Source organism: Triturus cristatus, chromosome 3_2 (genome assembly GCF_964204655.1).
Source record: "Triturus cristatus chromosome 3_2, aTriCri1.1, whole genome shotgun sequence".
NCBI lineage: Eukaryota > Metazoa > Chordata > Amphibia > Caudata > Salamandridae > Triturus > Triturus cristatus.
Window position 1 is genome coordinate 920,897,591 of NC_140584.1, and position 22,787 is coordinate 920,920,377.

The 22,787-nt window shown below is 52.0% G+C and overlaps 1 protein-coding gene across 3 annotated transcripts in view; it reads right to left on the bottom strand.

Annotated features, from left to right (window-relative positions):
* The window catches only part of TRIM37 (tripartite motif containing 37), a 1,106,152-nt gene that overhangs the window by 83,899 nt on the left and 999,466 nt on the right, over positions 1-22,787 (bottom strand). For all 3 annotated transcript variants that reach the window (XM_085649381.1, XM_085649379.1, XM_085649380.1), the window contains exon 23: positions 9,921-10,067. In XM_085649381.1, the coding sequence (XP_085505507.1) occupies positions 9,921-10,067 (147 nt within the window). The remainder of the gene's footprint in view (positions 1-9,920; positions 10,068-22,787) is intronic.

Sequence of the window (22,787 nt, forward strand, 5' to 3'; positions counted from 1 at the left end):
CCCAAGCGAGTGCCAACTTGGAAATTCAAAAGCGCAGAACTGCTGACATTGCGCATTCTCTTTGGTGGCGAACAGATCTAACCAAGGCTCTCCCCACCGTTGAAAGAGACCTTACACCACCTCTGAGTGAAGACACCATTTGTGATCTACCAGTCACCGATGGCTGCTTTTGTCTGCCCTGGTGTTCAGAGAACCTGCCAGGTGTTGACCCACCAGGGTCATGCCCTGATGTTCCAGCCATGTCTAGAGACAAAGAGCCTCTTGACATAGGGTCCACGACCCCACCCCGCCCTGTTTGCTGCAGTACCACATAGTGGAGGTGTGTCTGTGAACACCTGCACTACTCTTCCTCTGATTGGAGGAAGGAATGCCTTCAGTACAAGACGAATCGCCCGGAGCTCCAAAAGGTTGATGTTGAGACCGGACTCCACCAGAAACCAGAAATGTCTGATCTCCACCTCTCCCAGGTGGGCGCCCCATCCCAAGAGTGACGAATCCGTCAGCACTGTCAGCTCTGGTAGGGGAAGGGAGAGGGATCTCACCAAAATACAGGATAGAGGCTGAAACATCGGTATCAGCCAGAATATCCCAGACTCGCTGCTCAAGAGGACAAGCCCGAAACTGCGCTGTATCCAGAACTGCTCCGATGAAAAGGAGCTTCTGAGAGGGAATCAGGTGTGATTTCGGCACGCTGATAGTGAACCCCAGCGAGTGCAGGAGGTCTGCCATAGTTGGGAGACAGTCTGGGGCGAGCCTGCCTTCAACAGCCAGTCATTGAGATAGGGGAAGACTGAAACTCCTAATCTGCGCAGAAGAGCTGTGACCATCACTTTCGTGAACACCCGAGGGGCGTTGGGAAGGCTAATGGGGAACATGGTAAACTGAAAATGTTTGTGGCCTACCGCGAACCGTAGGTAATGCCTGTGGGCTGGCAAGTCCAACGCTACCATCCAGTCTCCGGGGTCGAGGGCAGACAGGACCTGAGCCAACGTGAGCCTCTTGAACTTCTCCTTCTGGAGGAAGCGGTTGAGGGCCCTGAAGTCTAAGATAGGATGCAGGCCTTTCCTATTCTTGGGTACCAGAAAGTTGTGGGAGTAGCAACCACAACCTACTTCTGGCACAGGGACCCTTTCGATAGCTCCCTTGGCTAAGAGAGATGCTACTTACTGGCAGAGAAGGGCCAAGTGATCCTCCGGCATGCGATGGAAGGATGGTGGCATGGAGGGAGGGGTAGTCTCGAAGGGGAGGGAGTAGAGCCTTCCGACTATCAGCAAAACCCACCTATCTGACGTGATGTTTTGCCAGTGGGGGAGGTGATGGCGAATCCTGCAGCCCACTGGCCTCTGGTGGCTCTGAACGGTGGGACTAGGAGGGTTTAGAGGCTGCTGCAGGACTGTTATGGGTGTACTGGCCCTCCCACAGACCTGCATCGCTGGGTCCCACGTCAGTGGCCACACACAGGCTAGGCAGCTTGCATGAACCGACGGTTAGACTGGGTCGAACGTGGTGGGGAACCCCTTCTGTAGCCACGAAAGGGGCAGAATGCATACTGGGTGGGGCGAAAGGTCGCCGCGAGGCCCAAGGATCTAGCTGTAGCCCTAGAATTCTTGAAACGCTCGAGCGCTGAGTCTGCCTTGTCACCGAAAAGGCGAAGGCCATCTAAGGGCATGAGCAGTAAGGTGGATTGGTCATTCCCAGAATAACAAGACGTCCTCAACCAGGCGTAGCACCTCAGGGCTACTGACGTGGAAACCATTCTGCCCAGTGAGTCGGCGGTATCCAGCCCACATCTGATGGTGAATTTGGCTGCATCTCTACCCACTACTACTGCGCGGGTGAGAATGGCCCGGGCCTCCTCAGGGCACTGAGGGAGCACTTGCACAACCATATCCTACACTGTATGGGTATAACGGCCCAAGAGGCCTGCGGTATTCACCGACTGCAGTGCTAAGCTGGTGGAAGAAAACATCTTCTTCCCTAGGTGGTCCAGCTTCTAGGATTCCCTATCTACGGGAGCAGAGGGGAATGCGCTCTTAGAGGACGTGGCTTGGACCACCAAGCACTCGGGAATGGAGTGTTGGGAGAAGAAAAGTGGGTCACCTGGGGCCGGGCGGTGGCGTCGGACAATCATCCTGTTCACAGGAGCCCCTGAGCTGGACTTGGACCAAGTGCCCAGAAGGATGTCCCTGAGAGCTTAATTGAAAGGCAGAAGGGCCAGACGAGGGAGGCGCGGCTGACTGGCGGTGCTGATGGCTGGCAGGAGGCGAGAGGATCCCTTCTTTGGGCGAGGGCCTCGCTGTTGATGGCGGAATTTGCCCCGGAGGCCACCAGGCTGCTGGCGACTGGGAGCGGCTTCCTATTTCTCCCCGGCGCGTAACTGACACCGGTGCCGCAGGAGGGCGGCGGAGGCTGGCCGTCGAGAGTGCTGTGGCCCGTCGCTCCTTGAGGGCCGGACTTTGCCCTTGGCAGCGCTGGAAACTGGGGAGTGGTCCCCTGCAGAGACACAGGCGGGGGCGGCTGACGACGAAGCAGACCCAGAGGCGAGTTCCACGGACGAGGGGCCATGACCGGGGGCTGATGACTAGCCCTGAGGTGGCGGCCTGGTGACGGCCGGGTGCGGAGATCTGCACGGCGCGGTGCTTGAGGTGGCGGCGCTACTGGTGAGCCGGCGGAGCAAGACTGTTGCCTGCCCCCTGCCTTCCCTTGCTTTGCTGTGCTGGGGGAAGCTTTCAGAAGTGGAGGCCACGGTAAATTGGGGGTGACGAGAGCCGGCTGGCGGTGAGAGGATCCCGTAACTGGAAGCAGGCCTAGCTGTTGGTAGCGGAATGTGCCTGTGGGCCGACTAGAACTGCTGGTGCCTGGGATCTTGGTGTCTACCTTGGCTGTCTCTCCAATTTAAAACCAAAGGAAATGATGGACGGAGTGTTGAACATTGCAAGCACTCACCCCCAGTCAACTGATCTGGGGTTAATCCATCACCGTTCTTTAGCCCACTCTGCCACCCCAGTTCAGACATGGCCATATGCAAATCAGTTTGGGCTGGACTGTTCCCATGAGGCACAGGATCAGACTGATTTGCATATGGCCATGTCTGAACTGGGGTGGCAGAGTGGGGTAAAGAACGGTGATGGATCAAACCCAAATCTGTTGACTGGGTGTGAGTGTTTGATTGGTTCTGATGCTCTGTCCATCACCACCCCCTTTTGTACTGCTTTGTCTCTCCAATTTACCTTTGGGGCGCACTGACCTGCCTGGGGGCGAGAGTGGGATCTCTGTGATGGTGCTCGTGGAGACGGCAGGCGCTGGAAGACTGGCGGGGTACTTCGAGCCTATGAACTGTGGTTTAGAGGCGCCTTCCCCGGGGCGGTTGTGACTAGGAGGGCTGCAAGTGGGCCGTTGGCTCCCCACGGAGGGCACTGCAGTGCTGCAGGGGGTCGAGGAGGAGTGCAGATCTGGGGAGCACGGACGGAATACTGACTGCTCCCTGTGAAGTGTGAGCTGTGTGGAGTGCCCCTGTTCACCCATATGACTGGAGGGTGTCGGGTTTTGCCCCTGGACGCTTCGGGACTGCTGGTGCCACGATCGCTGGTCACCATATTTGCGTGGTGCTGAAGGTACCCCTGCTTTTGGTAGCTGGGAGTGGCTGGAGAGGAGGATGTCTGGCAGCCCGGGGCACTGGACGTGCGGTTGCGATGGATCGAACATCACGGAGGCGGAGATTTGCTGTCCTACAGGAAGAAGACAGGGGACACCGGTCTGGAGGCGAGGACACTGTGCCAAACACCCCCGGGGCAGAGACTTCGTGTGGTCCTACCTTGGGGGACATAATGCAGGCCATCACGGCCTCCCGAGAGGCACTCGAGACCAAGATAGACACTATTGGGGTGGACCTGAACGGGTGGTGACAAATGAGCGGACGATGGCGGACGTACCGGACAGGGTGACCACCTTGCAGCACTCCTTGGACCAGATGGCGAATAGGGTGCGAGTGCTGGAGCTGAGAGCGGAAGACAGCGAGGGGCGCTCCCGCAGGAATAACCTCCGCATCGTAGGTGTTCCGGAACGGGCGGAGGGGAAGGACGCAGTCCTGGTACCTGGAAAACTGGCTCCGATCTGAGGTAGCACCGGAGGGGTTATCCCCGTTTTTTGCCCTGGAGAGAGCCCACAGAGTCCCGGCTAGGCCTCCTAAGCCGGGGGCGGCCCCGTGGCCCATGGTGGCACGATTGCTGCATTACCGGGACAGGGACCACCTCCTGCAGCAAGCTCGAGAGAAACAACACCTGCAGATTGCTAACTCCATGGTGATGCTCTTCCCGGATTACACCCGGGAAGTCCAGAAGCAGTGCGCCACTTTCATCGCCCTCAAGGAAACTACGACAACTCCATATTCCCTATGCGATGCTCTTCCCGGCGCGACTGCGGGTGGTAGACGGCTCCAGCACCCTCTTTTTCACCACCCCGCAGGACGCGTGGCACTGGCTTGAGACGCGCAGGCGGGCTCGCCGCGGAGTCCATCGGGGAGTGTCGGGGAGAGGAGGGCTCCTGTTGCCGTGGGTTCGTCGGGGTCCCTGTCCCCACCGGATAGCCGCCTTGAGCGCGACAGAGCGGTACAGGTGGTAGTGGCGATTAGTCAGAATGGCTCCAGGCCGGCCTCTGCTGCTTCTAGCCGAGGGTTGGAGAGGTCCGGATCTTCCCCGGCTACCAGCACGAATGGGGACTCAGACACTGAACTGCCCGAGGTAACTCCGCAAACAGTGGACTTGTTTGGCTGATTGGGACCTGCCCGGGGGGACGGGACGCGCTTTTACTGTCGCCAGGATCTATTTGCTGGCAGGGGTGTGGCGTGGGAGGGGAGGAGGTGGGTTGCTTTTACTGGAATTGCACCGGGGGGGCTCTTGAGGGGTTCCTGTTGGGTTGCTCACACTTGACGGGGGAGAGCTGAGAGGGCTTTGGATCTCTTGTGCCGGCTCACGCTTCACTATCCACGATGGCAAGGTTGACTATTATGCTTGTTTGGATGGGGACTAGTTTTGGGGAGTTGGGATGCTGGGGTAGGGGGTGGGGGTGGGGGGGGGGTGGGACCAAACATGTCACAGCAAGAGATGGGTTGAGCAGTGATTATGGTGCTGTGTTATGGCGGCCACCGTAGGAATAAAGTGTATAACGTGGAACATTAGGGGGATGCACACCATGACTCGACGACATATGATTCATGCTTACCTTCAACAGCGGGGGGTGCAGATAGCCTTGTTGCAGGAAACGCACCTGGATAAGCAGGAGGGGCTAGCACTGCAGCGGCGTTGGAGAGGACAGATGTTCTGTACCACATATTCGGCATATGCACGGGGCGTGTTGGTTTGGATCCAAGCAGGGGTGCTGTTTCAGTGCACTGGACAGATGATAGACCCGGATGGTCGCTATGTGGTGGTTGCGGGGCGGCTAGATGGTAGGGATATTGTTTTGGGTAGTATCTATGCTCCGAACTCCGACCAGTCCTCCTTTTTTGCATGCCTTTCTTGCTAACTGGCTCCCTGGCTACTGGGTGGCGACTTTAACTGTATGTCCGCAGACTCCTGCGCATTTTGGGGTCTAACTCCTATGACAAGGAAGAATCCTGTGTTTTCGCGGTTGATATCGAGAAACCTTTCGATAGTCTGGAGTGGCCCTACCTTTTTAATGTTTTGCAAGAGTTTGGATTGGGAGAAAACTTTGTGAAGTGGATGGCGCTGCTTTACAGTGCTTCCACTGCACGGTAACGTCTGTTTTCTGGCGCCTGCACGGACGCTCAGGGAATACGACAGGGCTGCCCACTATCCCCCCTATTGTTTGCCCTAGCAATAGAACCCATGGCTGCGCACGCCAGGTCGGGGCAGTATTTCCCAGGGCTCGTAGTGGAGGGAAGAGTACACCACATAGCGCTGTATGCAGATCTCCTTATGTTTCTGCCGGATACTGGGGATGCGTTACAGGGAGCGTAAGTTTTGCAGGAGACCTTGGGGAGGGTGGCAGGCCTCAGGGTGAATTGGAATAAGTCCTGTCTGTTCCCTACCAGTCCGGGGGCGCAGGATCAGTCGAGGGTGGGGGATGTCTTATGGGAACCCCGGTGTTTACCATATTTGGGGACACAGATTTATCATGACCCCGCTGACCTGCTGGAGGGTAATGTGGGACGGGCAGTGCGGGGAGCAAAGGCCTGCTTTGAGTTTTGGGGGACCCTTCCGCTGTCGGTGGCTGGCAGGGCCGCTTTGGTGAAAATGATCATCTTGCCTCGGTTTCTTTATTATTTTGGGACCCTCCCCGTTTGGATTCCGAGCAGGCTCTTTGCACAACTGAACACTTTGATTACGGGGTTTCTCTGGGGAACTGGCCGACGAGGGTGGCGTTAGCCACTCTGCAAAGGCCTAGGGCGGAGGGGGGCCTTGCGCTGCCGGACTTTGAGGCTTACTATCATGCTGCGCAACTTTAGTGGTTCACGAAATGGGTGGTGGGTCACATTAGGCGACCGGAGGAACAAGACGGGTCGGACCCAAGTTGGCACCTTCTGTCCTGCGTGCTGCTGCGGGCGCCACTGAGAGGTACCCTCCTGCCGCCGGAGTTGGGAACGATCCACCATTGTTGGGCACGTTTGATTAGGAGGACACATGGGGGGACCCCTTATACTCCTGAGATCCCGTTGCGGATGTGTGAGGCGCTGCCACATGAGGGAGACTGGAGTCATCTGCTGGCCTGGGAGGTAGCGGGAGTCACGGCCATAGGTGATCTCTAGGAGGACGGAGGTCTTCTTCCCTTTCAAGACCTCTGTGAGCGCCATGATCTACCGCAGGGGGACTTTCTTTTGCATGCTGCGCTGTCTGAAGCCATCAGGAAGCATTGGCACAGTGGGCTGGGGGAGCCGGATATGTCTCTCGCTTGCCAATATGTGGTGATGGCGGCGGGTACTTTTAAAGCGGTGACTTGCCTTTACCGTCGGATGACGAGCGACATGCGCAAACCGCTGACGGCGCTGCGTCTCAAGTGGGAGGCGGATCTAGGGGAACCCATTGCAGAAAAGGCATGGGAGGAGATTGTGGAGCGGCCGTGGAAATGTTCTCAGAATGCAAGGTTCCAACTCATCCAATGCTATATCTTTTTTTTAATTTTTATTAATTTATTTTGGAATGAACAATCATGTTGGCGTACACATCTACTCGCCTACAACCCTGGGGCCGGCTACTTTGTATCTGACAATCACTGCGTGTCTCAGCGGATCCCACATCCCGGGGGCCGGGTATCGCTGTCTTATACATACAATAATAATTCGACAACTCTATTCGTGAATGCCGCCCAACAGGTCAATGCTTATAGTCTTTTCCCTGAATGGGAGCACACAGTTTTCTTCTTGAAATCCATTTCTATATCTTTCATAGGGCCTATCTCACCCCCGGTAAAATTGCTGAGTACTTTGGGGGGTCGGGTGATTGCCCTCGTTGCGCTTAGAGTGGGGCGAACCTTCTGCACATGCTCTGGGACTGTCCGCGGTGGGAGACTTTTGGCGGGAGGTGATGACTGCCCTGCTGACTGTGACAGAGAGAGAGCTAGTGATGTCGCCTTGACTCTGCTTGTTACATTGGTTTCCGCACACCACTAAGACCAAGGTTACTAGCCGATTTATAGATCTGGGGTTGATCCTGGCTAAGCGAGAACTTACCTCCCATTAGAAGGCGAGACAGAATCCTAGTTTGGTGAGGTGGAACAGAGAGATGGTGAAGTGGGCTGAGAGTGAAGCGAACTATAGGTTACAGACGGCCCGGCGTAGTGGAAGTGAGAAGTCTCAGGAAATGGCGCAAGCATAGGTTGCACTTCTGGAGTTGCTCAAACACCCTCCGGATGATGGTGCGGAGAGTTCGGAGGAGAGGGATGTGGCAGGGAGCGCTTGAGCGACCCTTCACCGCGGGGGAGAGGGTGGAACGCGGGGAGATGCCTGGCTCGTGGGATCAGGAGGGATGATTTTTCCCGATGTTCTTGTCCGACTCATTGCTGTGTCCCGTATGGTAGAGAGCATGGGAGGTGGACTGCGAGGTACATCTGATTTAGTGAATAATTTAGTAGCTGGCGACATGCTTGGGTGGGTGGTTGGGGGGGGGGGGATTTTTGGCGATGTTTTTGAGTAAGAGAGGGGAGAGGGTGGGGTTACTGATGTCCCACTATGTTGTATTGGAGGGTACATGTATGGTGGGCGGCAGGGTAAAGTGGATATCTTATGGAGTGTTAGATATGGGTCTAGGCTGCGATTGTTGGACTGCTGATGGTTCTTATTTTTTTTTATCCTTGCTATCGCCCAGGTATTGGGCGGCGGGGATGAGATTGATTTTATATGAAAATTAATAAAAGTCTGTTTTAAAAAAAAAAAAATTGAAAGGCAGAAGGGGCTCAGAATAGGCTGCTGCGGTTGAAGCACCTCTGTCAGGAGGTTAGTCCTGACTGCCACTGTAGGAAGCTTCTGGCCCAAGGCCTCAGCTGCCGTACGCAACACCACTGCATATGACGCTCCCTCCTCAGCCACAGTAGGGAGAGAAAGCATGCCAAGGTCGGGGGGGAGGGGTATCCAGACCACTGGCATCACCGAGGTCCTCTCGCCAGCCCGGCTCCTCAAGCTGGTTCAGCTAAATGGTCCACAGACCCCTCCCAGTCCTCCCCACCCTCCTCTGGTTGCCAAGCAGGCCTGAAAGGAACATCAGGGATGAACAGAAACACAAACGTACCTTTCGGCGCCGGTTCTGACATCGACAGACGGGGGTGTCATCGTTTGGATCGGCGTCGGGGAAGGTATGGTGTGGTCAACCAGTGTTGATCCGGATCCAGGCCTGGATCCTCGGGGGCCTGCCGGGGTCGGAGCTCCCGGCATCAAAGGCCCAGGGCCCCCATTCGAGTTTGCCCAAAGATGTCATGAAGAACTTCGTAAAAAGCTTGAAGCTGGGCAGGGGACGCGCCGGGGACTGGGATAAGGAGGGTAACGCAGAGCATCCCTGAGGCAGACTCCAAAGACGGAGCAGGAGAGCGATGACGCTACGGGAACCGCGTCGCGTCGGCCGACCGACCGACAGGAAGAAGGCAAAGAGAAGTGCTGCTTCTTCACCTTCTTCTTGTGCTTCGACTTGCTCAAAGACCCGAAGACTTGGATGATGAATGATGGTCGTGGTTCCACAACCGGTCCCGAGACCTGAGTCTCGACTGGGATATTGAGCGACGCGGAGCCGACTGCCGGGCCTCCACAAACTTTCGGGACCACTACCGCTAAGACTTCGGATTCATGGCCTGGGAGTCGGAGCACGACTTCGGGTCATGGACGCATTCAGGCACCAAAGACACATGAGGTAAGGGTCCGTAACAGACATCAGGCGGTTACAGGCCTCGCACGGTTTGAACCCGGTCCGACAATGGGACATCCCTCTACACCAGGAGTCGACTGACTCAAAAAAGACGCTGACAAATTAAAAAAAGTGTTAGTCAAAAAATGACTAAGGGGCAAGCTCTCTCCGGATCTGCGCTAGGCTGGCACAAAAAAAGAAAGAACTCACGTCAGCGTGCAGGGGCGACATCTAAGTAGTCATCGTGATGTCATCCCGGGCCACCACAAAGACGGAAGCGGAGTCCACAGATGCCATCTAACGACGCGCAGGGGTACTGCTAAGAGAAAAATTATCCGGATCCAGTCTGACGCCTGGGGGTAATTCTAAGGTAGGGAATGTATAACGAATAGTCTCTTTCAGATTATTAGTATTTTAAATATACTGGTAGATCCCATCCTGGCAACAGGGAATGACTCAAGCACACAAGTCTATGAAAAATCAAATGCTGGAGAACAAAGTCTTTAAAGAAAAGATTTAATTGAAGGTACCTGAAATTTGGTATTGTACAATTGAGCAACCTGTTGCTCGTACCTTGTGTGGGCTGTCCAGAGAAGGTGTCATTAAATCCATCGCAGGTTGTGCTGTCTTCTTGCTCTTCATTCTCTGTATCACACTCAATATCACTGTCACTACTCATGCCAGGCAGAAGGTGAAGAATATGCTTATGACATACAGCATCTAAAAAGAAAATCACAATTGAGATGCTTACAATTTAACATCAATTGTTCTTCAAATAAAAAGTTGACAAATACTAAGTTTACCTCACTTCATCATATACCTCACACTGGTAGATTCGCTAAAATGCATTTGCACCCAGAATGCACATTCTATTTAACAGCCAGGAGGTGAATATGGAGGAATTGGACTAAAGCAAAAGGCAACATAACGAATATATGACGTTAACACGCATGTCTTTAGGAATGCCTTTACCAGGCAAGTCTTTACCATGCATATGCCATGGAAATCTAAGCATATATCAGGTAAGTGAAACCTATATATATACCCACACATATGTATGTGTGTGTATATCTCTGTTATACATATATATATATTTACACATACATATATGGAATATGCTACTTACCAGTATGCATCTGTTCTTGGCATGTAGAGCTGCGGATCTACACACTTTTGCATAGATCGCCATCTGGTGTTGGGCCCGGATGTTAGCAGTTTGTATTTCCTCTTGGAAAGTCTCTGGAAGTCACGAGGTCGGTGACTCCTCCCTTGGATCGTATTGCGCATGGGCTTCGGCTCCATCCTCAGATTGTTTTTCACCAACAGGGAAAGATGGAGCGTAGCAATAACAGTGAAGAAACCCATGTGTGTTGTATCTAAATAAGATAGACTGGAACAGATACAGGTAGCCGGGGAGGCGGGTGGGCGTGTGTAGATCTGCAGCTCTACATGCCAAGAACAGATGCATACTGGTAAGTAGCATATTCCGTTCGAGGCATATGAGCTGCAGATTACACACTTTTGCATAGACTATATAGCAGTTCCAAACCCTAGCGGAAACCACCGGTATCTATGTGGTTTGAAATAGTGTTTTTAGTACAGCCTGGCCCACACTAGCTTGTTGCTTGGTTTGCACATCTACACAGTAATGTTTAGTGAAAGTGTGCAGTGTTGACCATGTAGCTGCTTTGCAGATATCATCTAATGGGATGTTCCCTAGGAAAGCCATAGAAGCCCCTATCTTTCGTGTAGAGTGGGCTTTAGGGGGAACAGATAGCGTTCGTTTTGCCTTGTGGTAGCAAATCTGTATGCATTTTACAATCCACCTAGTTATCCCTGATTTAGAGATGGGGTTGCCTTTGTGTGGTGGAGAGAAAGAGACAAACAGTTGTTTGGTCTTTCTGAAAGGTTGTGTTCTCTGGATATAGTAAAGTAAGGCCCTTTTAACATCTAGCGTGTGTAGAGCCCTTTCTGCAACAGTTTGAGGTTGCGAGAAAAAAAACAGTAATTCTACCGATTGGTTTAGATGGAAGGGGGAAATGACTTTGGGTAGGAATTTTGGGTTGGTACGGAGGACAACCTTGTTGTGGTGCATTTGGAGAAAAGGTTCTTGTATAGTAAGTGCTTGTATCTCACTGACCCTTCTAAGGGAAGTGATGGCTACAAGAAAAGCTGTTTTCCATGTGAGAAATTGCAGTTCGCATTTATGCAAAGGTTCGAAAGGCAGTCCCATTAGCCTTGTGAGAACTATATTTAAGTTCCACACAGGTGAGGGTGGTACTCTGGGGGGAATTATTCGTTTGAGGCCTTCCATGAAGGCTTTAATGGCAGGCACTCTGAAAAGTGATAGGTGCTGTCTGTTTTGTAGGTAAGCGGCAATTGCTGCGAGGTGTAGCCGAATGGATGTATATGCTAGGTTACACCTTTGTAGATGGAGCAAGTAGCATATGATGTGCTGTATAGATACGTCTAGAGGGTTGATTGTGTTGTTATGGCAATAAACAACAAATCTTTTCAACTTTGCCGCGTAGCAGGCTCTAGTGGTAGGGCGTCTAGCTTCTCTGATGACGTCCATACAGTCAGGGGGAAGGTTAAGGTATCCGACTTCTAGGATGTCAGGAGCCAGATTGCAAGGTTGAGCTGAGCTGGGTCCAGGTGTCTGATCTCTCCATGATTTGGGTTAGGAGGCATGGTGAGAGGTGTAACTTTTGGTGTGGCACTACCGAGAGTTCCAACAGCGTGGTGTACCACGGTTGTCTGGCCCATGTTGGAGCTACTAGAATCAGTGTGAGAGAGTGCTGTTGTAGCTTTCGCACCACTAATGGAATTAGTGGGAGAGGTGGAAAGGCATACGCAAATTTGCCTGACCAGTTCGTCCATATCGCATTGCCTTTGGACAATGGGTATGGGTATCTGGCGGCGAAGCTTGGGCATTTTTTGTTTTCGTGGGTGGCGAAGAGGTCTATCTGTGGATGCCCCCACATCTGAAAGAACGGGTGAAGAACCTGCGGGTGAAGTTCCCACTCGTGGATCTGCTGCGTCTGTCTGCTGAGCAGATCTGCTATGGTGTTTTGGACTCCTGGCACATGTTTGGCTACGAGAAAGATTTTGTGTGGAATTGCCCATCTCCATATGCTCTGTGCTAGTTGAGAGAGCTGTGGAGAGTGTGTGCCGCCTTGTTTTTGAATGTAGTACATGGCCGTCATGTTGTCTGTGCGAATAAGGACTGCCTTGCCTAAAATCTGTGTCTGAAAGGATTTTAGGGCTAGAAAGATTGCCAGTAACTCTAGATGGTTGATGTGGAGTAACTTTTGTTGCGGCGTACATGTGCCCTGCACTGTGAGGTGTAATAGATGAGCTCCCCAGCCGGAGAGCGATGCGTCTGTTAGGATTATTTGTGGAACCGGGTCCAGGAACGGTCGACCTCTGGAAAGATTTGTGGTGTTCCAACACTGCAGAGAGCGATGGGTGCGACCGTCTACCAACACCAGATCGGTCAGTTGCCCCTGGGCCTGGTTCCATTGGCGCACTAAGCACTCTTGGAGTGGACGCATCTGGAGTCTTGCATGGGGCACTATGAAAATGCAAGAGGCCATCATCCCTATTAGTGGCATAAACACTCTTGCTGGGAGAGAGTCTTGAGGTATGAATCTTTGACGCAAAGCCTGAATGCTTGCAATCCTGGCAGGATTGGGGTAGGCTATGGCTTTTGAGGTGTGTATGGTGGCACCGAGGTATTGCTTTGTGTGGGATGGTATTAGCTGGGACTTTTGGTGGTTCACCGTGAAACCTAGCTGGTGAAGTAGTTGGATTGTAGTGGCGGTGTGATGTACACATTGGTTGTAGGACGTGGCTTTTATTAGCCAGTCGTCCAAATATGGGAAGACGTGAATGTGTTGTCTTCTGAGGTGTGCCGCCACTACCGCTAGGCACTTGGTGAATACCCTTGGTGCTGTTGTGACCCCGAAGGGGAGCACCTTGAACTGGTAGTGTTGCCCGTCCACTACAAATCTGAGGTACTTTCTGTGAGGATGGTGTACCGGAATGTGAAAGTATGCGTCTTTCAAGTCCAGTGTGGTGAGAAAGTCGTTCTGGGAGAGGAGCGGAAGTACCTGCTGAAGTGTTACCATGTGAAAATGGTCCGAATGTATGTATGTGTTTAGAGGCCGGAGATCTAAAATAGGTCGTAGAGTCTCGTCTCTTTTTGGTATCTGAAAATATAGGGAGTAGACCCCTAAATTTTGCTCATTGGCGGGGACTTCATCTATCGCATGTTTTTGTAGGAGGGAGATTACCTCCTGTTTTAGTAACGTGGAATGTTCTTGTGACATTGGGCGTTGCCTGGGTGGAATGTTTGGGGGGGGTAGATGTCAATTCTAGGCAGTACCCTGAACGAATAATTTGGGTCACCCATCTGTCTGAGGTGATGGTCTCCCAGACGTGAAGGAAATTTTGTAGCCTGCCCCCGACCGGAGTGGGATGGTCTGGAGGTAGCAGGGGGAAGTCATTGGGTAGGCGGTGTGGCAGAGCGGCGGTATTGATTTTGCCTCTGCCTTTATTGTTATTGCCCCTACAGCCGCCTCTTTGATAACCCCTTGTGAAGTTGGATTGAGCAGGGGATTTGTAGGTAGTGGACGCGCTATCTGAGGAGTAGCCTCTGGCCGTACCCCGAAAGGAAGAGCGGCGAAAGGAGTGACTGCAGGGCTCCCATAGATTTCGCCGTATCTGTGTCCTTCTTCATCTTCTCGAGGGCCTCATCTACCTTTGGGCCGATTAGATATTCTTGATCAAATGGATGATTTAATATGGAGGCCTGTACCTCAGGTTTAAAGCCTGAAACTCTCAGCCAAGCATGGCGACGGAGGAGGACGCTAGTGTTAATGGCCCTGGAGGCAGTGTCTGCTGCGTCTAAGGCACAGCGTATAGAGGTGTTAGTTATCGTCTTACCCTCTTGAATTAATTCATTAGCCCTATTTTTGTATTTTTCTGGGAGATGGTGCATGATGGTTTCTAGTTCATCATAATGCGCTCTGTCGTATCTGGCCAATAGCGCTTGAGTGTTGGCGATACGCCATATATTGGCTGCCTGTGACGCAGTGCGCTTTCCTGACGCGTCCAGTAGCTTTGACTCTTTGTCAGGTGGTGGTGCTTCGCCTGACGCCTGGGAGTTTGACCTCTTCCGTGCAGTGGAGACCACTAGGGAATCTAGTGGCGCTGGCCCTTTGATATAGGCAGGATCTGTGGGGGCAGCTTTATACTTTTTCTCTATGCATGGGTTAATGACCCTAGCCCTGACTGGGTCTTTAAAGACCTCTGGCGCATGTTTTATTACCCCCTTGAGCTTAGGTAGTATGGAGGTAGACCTATGTGCGGTATCAAAGGTGTCGAAGAGGAAATCTTCCTCTACCGGGTCAGTGTGTAGCTCTACTCCGTGATAATGTGCCGCCCTCTGAAGTAGGTGGTGAAAACCTAATGAGTCTTCTGGTGGAGATGGCCTGGACGGGTAAAGGTCATCTTGTGGGACATCTGGGATGTCTGGATTATTATAGTTGTCCCATGGGTCTGGGGATCCTGTAGGGGTGGGGTCTTGTGGCACATCCCCTGGATCGTAATATGGGTCCCCCTGATCATCATCGTCCGGAGACGGGGTCGGGTAGCGATGAGGCGGGGGTGGAGAAGGCGGAGGGGGTGGAGGTGGAGAGGGTGGAGTAGGTGGAGGAGGTGGGGAAGGCACTCTGAAAGGGGAGGTAGCAGAGTCTTTCCTCTTTGGAGGTGGAGGCGGAGCCGGTTTGTCCAAATGTCTCTTTTTTGAAGAGAGTGCCAAATGTCCAGTCTTTGGATCCTTGGTAAGTGTCTTTTGCAAGGGATCCGGTGTAAACAGTTCCTGTGACAATGTTGGTTCCGTCGGCGCCGAAGGTTTCGGGGCAATGACTTTTTAGGCTTGTTCGTGCCGTGCTTTTTTGGAGCCTCCGATTTCTTGGTCTGCGCCGAGGTAGGCTTCGGCGCGGGAGTGTCGGTGCCAAGGGCCTTATGGGGTTTGGTCGGTACCGAAAAGCTAGGTTTCGATACCGAGGGCTTTGGTGCGGAGCTCGGTGTCGAGGTAGAGGCCGGTCTTTTTTTCGGTGCCGAAGTGCATTTCTCAGCACCGCTGGCAGGCTGGCTCGAGCCCGAGCCGCCGGAAGGCTTATTTGGCTTCTTCACCGGGCCCGAAGGTGGGGTGTTGGAAGCAGTGTCTCTGGTCTTGCCTAGGCCCGGAGGCGAAGGCGTGACCGAAGACTTTTTGGGTGTCGGCGCGGGTGTGGGAGGGGGTATAGTACTCACGACCCTCTGCGCCGGGGTGATGTCCTAAACATCCGAGTCGTCGGCTTCGGAAGCACTGACGAGGTCCTCTTCGGTGTGCTGCTGTCCCGGAGCTTCGACGTCGTCCCCAAAGATGTCGACTGGAACGGAGGTCGAGGAGTGCGCCATGTTTCGTCTGGCCCTTCGATCTCGAATAGTCTTTTTCGATCTGAAAGACTTGAAGGCGGGACAGTCTCGAGCCTCGTGTTCAGGGGAGAGGCAGAGGTTGCACACCTCATGAAGATCGGTGTGGGGGAATTTGGACCCACATCGAGGGCACTTCTTGAATGGAGTTCTTTCCATCAGCCGGGACCGGAGCTTGGATAGGCCCGAAGGCCGCCGTCGACGACTGGAATCGAAGATGTGTCGAAGAGAAGGTGATTGGGGAGATTTGGTATCTGAACAATACCGCGATGAGCGAGGATTCCGCTTCGATCGTCGAACTGGAATGTTCGGAACCGGAGCGCGAAGTATTACATCCGAGCCCGATGGAGGAAAAAAAACAATCTGAGGATGGAGCCGAAGCCCATGCGCAATACGATCCAAGGGAGGAGTCACCGACCTCGTGACTTCCAGAGACTTTCCAAGAGGAAAAACAAACTGCAAACATCCGGGCCCAACACCAGATGGCGATCTATGCAAAAGTGTGTAATCTGCAGCTCATATGCCTCGAACATATATATTTCCATCAGCCCCATAAAACTCAACCACCCCTAAAGCCTAAATAGACCATTACCACCCAATGCCCAAACCCATCCCTAAACACACCCTTCCCAACCAATACCCACCCCTAAATGCTAAAAACCTACTTACCACCCAATACCCCTACCCACACCAAAACAGTCACCACCCAATACCTCTACCCACCATGAACCCTAAAAATACCCTTACCACCCAATACCCTTACCCACCCCTAAAAGAACAAGTCACTTACCTTAGGTAATGCATTATCTGGTAGAGACAATACTTAGCTGCAGATTCCCTACTTTTGAATTTCCCAGGAGTCAGACTAGATACGGAAACGTTTGAGTGAGCAGTACCCCTGCGTGCCATCGGGCGGTTCTGTTCAGTTACACGTGGTGTCGTCGGCACCAGATGTGACGTCGCCGTCACCTATATAGGAGCCACCCAGGCACGCGGATGTCAGTAACTTTTCACGACTTTCCACGCCAGAAGTGCAGATCAATGATCTGAACAGACTGGCGTGTATCCTAACTAGGGCCCTGAAACGGAGCAACCCTAACGCTATAAATATGTCTGCAGAGTTGGGAGACATGGTTGGGTCTGTAAAGAATGTGCAGCTAGATATTGTCTCCACCAGATAATGTGTTACAGAAGATAGGTAACTTGTTCATTTGATAGAGACTTCTAGTTGCACATTCCTTACCTCTGAATAGATACCCAAGCCATAGCATTCAGGTAGTGGGCTGCAGACAGATTGATTAAACTAAAAGGTCATGCAAGACCGAAGTGAAATGCCCATCCCTGCGGGCCTGACTGTCCAGGCAGTAGTGTTTGGCAAAGGTTGTTGCCTGGCAGATGTCCAGGACTGGAATACCACAAGCCACAGTCGCAGCTTTTCCCCAGGTGGAACGGGCCCGAAAGATCTCAGGATGTTCCTTTTTAGCCAGGGCGTAGCAGATCTTAATACAGAGAATGACCCAGAGAGAAAAGGTTTATTTAAGAATTGCCTGAACTTTTTTAACTCCTACACAGCCCACAAGAGTTGGTCGTCCACCCGGAACTCTATTGTACACTCAAGGTAGAACGCCTACGCTCTTTGTGGGTCCAGACAGTAGAGCCACTCCTGCCCTTTAAAGGGATGTGGAGTATAAAAGGTGGGCAGGGTGACAGATTGACCCAAATGAAAAGGGGTCGCCACCTTAGGAAAGAAAGTGGCCCAGGTGTGAAGCGTCACCTTGTCAAGGAATACCATAAAACAGGGTGGCTTGGACGACAAAGGCTGCATTTCACTCACCCTACGGGCTGGTGTTATCGCCACTAGAAAGGTTGTCTTAATGGTAAGCAGCCGGAGGGGACTATTGTGCAACGGCTCAAAGGAAGTACACATGAGGTGAGAACCAGGTTCAGATATCACTGAGGTATTACGAAGGGCAAGGGGGGGAATGGGGAAACATGTGTACAAACCCTTTCAAGAACCTATTTACAATAGGGGACTTAAGTAAGGAGGGTTGATCAGACAGCTGCAAGAAGGAATACAGAGCAGAAAGATAACCCTTGAGAGAGCCCGGAGCAGTCTCTTTCTGGGCAAGGGTAACAATAAAGAGTGGAGTATTAGAAAGAGAAGCAGAAAGAGGGTCAGACTTTTCAGTACAATATTTTACACATTTTTGCCAACAGCTGGCGTATACCGTTTTGGTGGAGGGTCGTCTGGCCGCCAGAATATCTTTACAAATTTCAGGAGGAAGGTCAAAAGCTACCAGCTGTTGCCGCTCAATCTCCATGCAAGGAGGCAGAGAGTTGACAAGTTCGGTTGGAGGACCCTCCCCTGCTGCTATGGAAGATTTCCCAAAGTGCCAGCCTGATCAGAGGATCGAGGCTCATTTTCAGAAGCTCGGGATACCACACTCTCTGAGCCCAGTCAGGAGCCACAAGAATGACTTGAGCCTGGTCATTCTCGATCTTCTTGAGAAGTCTGGGCAGAAGTGGTATGAGCAGAAAGTTATACAGGAGGTCTGAACTCCACTCGCGATGAAAAGCGTCGCCGAGCGATAGCTACCTTGGAAACTCCAACGTGCAGAACTGCTGACATTGCAAGTTGTCTTCAGAGGCAAACAGATCTAACCAAAGCATTCCCACTGCTGTAAGACACCTTGCGCCACCTACGAGTGGAGATGCCATTCATGATCCGCTAGGCATCGACGGCTGAGTTTGTCCGCCCTGGTGTTCAGAGAACCTGCCAGGTGTTGAACCAACAGGGTAATGCCATGCTGTTCCAGTCATGTACAGAGAAGCAGGGCCTCTTGACAAAGAGTCCACGACCCCACCCCTCCCTGCTTCTTGCACTAACTTCCCCTTGACTAGGGAAGAAATACTTTTAATGGTAGTCGAATCGCCCCGAGCTCCAACAGATTAATGTGGAGTTCGGATTCCGTCGGAGACCAGAGTTCTCTGCTCTCCACCTCTCCCAGAATGCCACTCCATCCCATGAGTGACGCATCTGTGACTACTGTGAGATCTGATTGGGGAAGGGAAAGGGGTCAGCTTCTGACCCAATCACGGTTTGATAGCCACCACTGCAGGTCCTTTGCAGTTCCCGCTGAGATCTGGACCATATTAGAGAGAATCCCCTTATGCAGCTTCCACTAGGACACCAGGATCCACTGCGGAGCACGCCTATGCCATCTGGCATGATTTGCCAACAGGATGCAGGAGGCCATGAGGCTCAGCATCCTCAGAGTCACTCACCAAAATCCAGGATAGAGGCTGAAACATTGGTATCAATACCGAAATATCCTGGACTCGCTGCTTGGGAGGATAAGCCCGAAACAGCATTGTGTCCAGAACAGCTCAGGTGAAAGGGAGCATCTGAAAAGGAGTCAGGTGAGACTTTGGCACGTTTATAGTGAACCCAAGTGAATGCAGAAGGTCCGCTGTAGTCTGCAGGTGGGAGATGACAGTCTGGGGTGAGGCCGCCTTCAAAAGTCAGTCGTCGAGGTAGGGGAAGACAAACGCCCAACCTACGCATATGGGCCACTATGGCCATCACCTTGGTGAACCCCCGAGGGGCACTGATAAGGCCAAAGGGGAGTACTGTGAACTGAAAGTGCTTGTGGCCTACCTTGAACTGCAGGTCACCTGGGGGATGGCAAGAAAGGAATGTGAAAATAAGCATCCTGCAAGTCCAAGGCTACCAGTCAGTCTAGGGCAGACAAGACCAGAGTGAGCATTTTGAATTTCTCCTTCTTGAGGGAGAGATTGGCAGTTCTGAGGTCTAGAATAGGTTGAAGACCTTTGTTCTTTCTGGGTATCAGAAATAGCAGAATAGCAACCACTGTCTACTTCTGATATCGGAATCCTCTCTATAGCCCCCTTGGCCAGGAGAGCTCGAACTTCCTCTTTGAATAAGACCAAATAATGCCCCCCCAGTCGTTCTTGATTTAGAGTTAAAGGAGAAGGGAAACATTGGAAATGAAAGGAGTAACATTTTCAAATGATCTGCAAGACCCATTTGTCTGATGTAGTGGACTGCCAGTGGAGCAGATGATGTTGGATTCTCCCAACAAATGGGCATCCATGGTCTTGCAGAACCACACTGGGAGAGCTTAAAGTCTGCAGCTGCCAGGGGGTTGGTGGCAGATGACTTCTGTCTACCATTCCCACGAGATCGGAATGCTCCGTGCCCACGTCCTCACACAACTTTGGATGCCTGCGCAGGACGGTGACGGTGACTGGGGCTGGCATGGTTGACAGCCCCTACCATAGCCACAAAGATGGCGAAAGGCAGACTGGGCGCGTGGTGTCACGGAGAGGCCCAAGGACTTGGCCATAGCCCGCGACTCCTTGAAGAACTCCAGGAGTCCCTTCGAAGGGCATGTCCATGAGGTTGGCCTGGACATCCCCCAAAAAGCCAGATGTTCTCAGCCAGGCGTGGCGCCCCAAGGCCACCGCCTACGAAAACGCTCTGCCCAATGAGTCAGTCATATCCAGACCACACCTGATGATGAACTTTGCTGCATCTCTCCCAGCTTGGAAGAGGATCGCCTGGGTCTCCTCAGGGACCTGTTACAGCACTTTCGCAAACGTTTCCCAAAGGGGTATGGGAGAAAAGGCCCAAAAGGCATGCTGTGTTTACCGACCGCAATGCTAGACTTGCGGAAGAAAACATCTACCTCCCAAGTGTGTCCAGCCTCTTCCCTGTCCGGGGGAGCAGCAGGGAACGTGAAATGGGAAATTGAGGCTAGGACAACCAAGCTCTCAGCGGTGGGGTGTTGGCTGAGAAAACTAGGATCCTCAGCCAACACCCCACAGGGCACAGGATCACCCGGGGCATAGCAATGGAGTTCCTAAAAGACATCTGTCAGAGCTTCATTGAAGGGAAAGAAGGGTTCGGATGAGGAAGCCTCAGGCTGAAGCACTTCATTCATTCAAAAGGTTCATTTGGACCTGAACAAAGGGCAGCTCCAGGCACAAGACCTCCACTGCCCTCTTCACCAGCATTGTATAAGACCCTCCCTCCTCCGTAGCCACAGTAGGTGGAGAGAACATACCAGAACCTGGAGAGGAGTCCAGACCATTGGCCTCTTCTAGTTCCTCATACCAATCCAAATTCTCACCAGGGGAGTATAACTGGTGTTCTGAAGGGTCCAGTGACCCCTCCTACTCGTCCCCCATACCTGTATGCTCCTCAGAATGCCCAGGCAACAACCTAGAGCCAGTGGGCTCCGTCGGCGCCAGAATCGATGTCGATCGACACCGTTCTGACTTGTAGGGATGAGAATGGGGCTGGCCCCTGGGGCGCAAGCGGCTTTAGGGACTGCTACCTCAAAGCCTTTGGAGACATGGCCCCGCAGTCTGAGCACGAGTTTGAGATGTGGTCGCACTCGAGACACTATAAGCACACAAGGTGCGGGTCGGTAACCGACATGGCGCGGTAGCAGGAGCCACATGGCTTTAAACCTACCTTTCTAGAGAACATTCCCTCGACACACAAGAACAAATCTTCAACAAAGCGTTGAAAAAAGTCTGCCAAAAAGAGACAGAGGGGTAGCTGTTCTCCAGATCTGAGCTAACTTGAGCGGAAAGAAACTAACTGAAGTCCGCATGCCTGTGTCACATCCGATGCGGACGACACCACACAGAGCCGAATTAAGCCACTCAATGGCGTGCAGGGGTACTGCTCCCGCAAAAGTTTCTGGATCCACTCTGATGACTAGAAAACTTAAAGGTAAGGAATCTGCAGCTAGAAGTCTCTATCAGATTGGTTATTTAATGACAAGGGAGTGAACAAGGACCAAAGTAGGATCAAAAGGAAAATGACACTACACCAAGACAAGTATAAGAAATGGTATGTTGGCAAATGGGGAATGAGATAGCAGGGGTGGAAGGAAGGGCCATGGGTACTTTTCAAAAGACCTGTTAACAGTCAGACTAAGTTCCACAAGTTGTATGAACCAGAGAGGATCAAGTAAGTGAAAACAAACGTGGCATTTTTTTCAACAGTGGCTGCATGTGGAGCATGGATAGGTTGGTTGACTGTCCCTCTAGGCTAATACCTCAAGAATTATCTCCATCCATTCTAGAAGGGTTGACACCTTGTTACTCGGTGAGGAGGAGAAAAGTAAAATATGTCCTCCCACTTGGTAGAAAGACTATGTCGTGCACTAATGTGTGTTTAGTTTCCTCCTTGGGATTGTGCTTGGAATTTTATCACTGAATTTTATTATACCACCTGCTTTCACCCTCTTTCCTTTAGTACCATTTAGAGCATTGCTCATCCCCTTTGGGGCCTTGCTTGAACTTTATATTATGTTTGCCAACACCCTCTAACATGTTTCACCCTTCTTTAATGTTTTACTCTTCTTTAAGAAGGGAGATGTGTTACACTCTTTCCCTGATGTTTTCTCCTCCTTTCATCTGCTCCCTCCACCTCCTCTCCCACCTGTCCTTGGTATGCCCCATTTAGAACCCTGAGAGGGAGCTTGGATTAGAACGTTGGGATTGGGCTCAGTCTGTGGCGAGCCTGGGGATACTGGATGTACTTCAATAAATATGGATCTGCTTACTTACAATTGTGTGGTTGTCCATTACCACAATATCTTTCACTCTTACCATACAAATGCAAATCCAACATCAGCAACAACTAAACCACTCTTAATAGTATTCCACTAGTGCAAACTTCTTCACTTCAAGTCAGTGTGGAATCCTACACTTTCTACCTATAAATCATTGATTTTAGGTGTGCTAGTCTTATTAGTGCAATCAAATCTAAACAAATACAGAAATACAGTACCCACCAGAATGCATTAGGGTATTATACAAAGGTATAGGACTGCAAACAGTTGAGGTGGCCAGTCTATGCAAAATAAACACATTTCATCTCGGCACAGTTCTCTTTATTACCTCCCCTTACAAGTAACT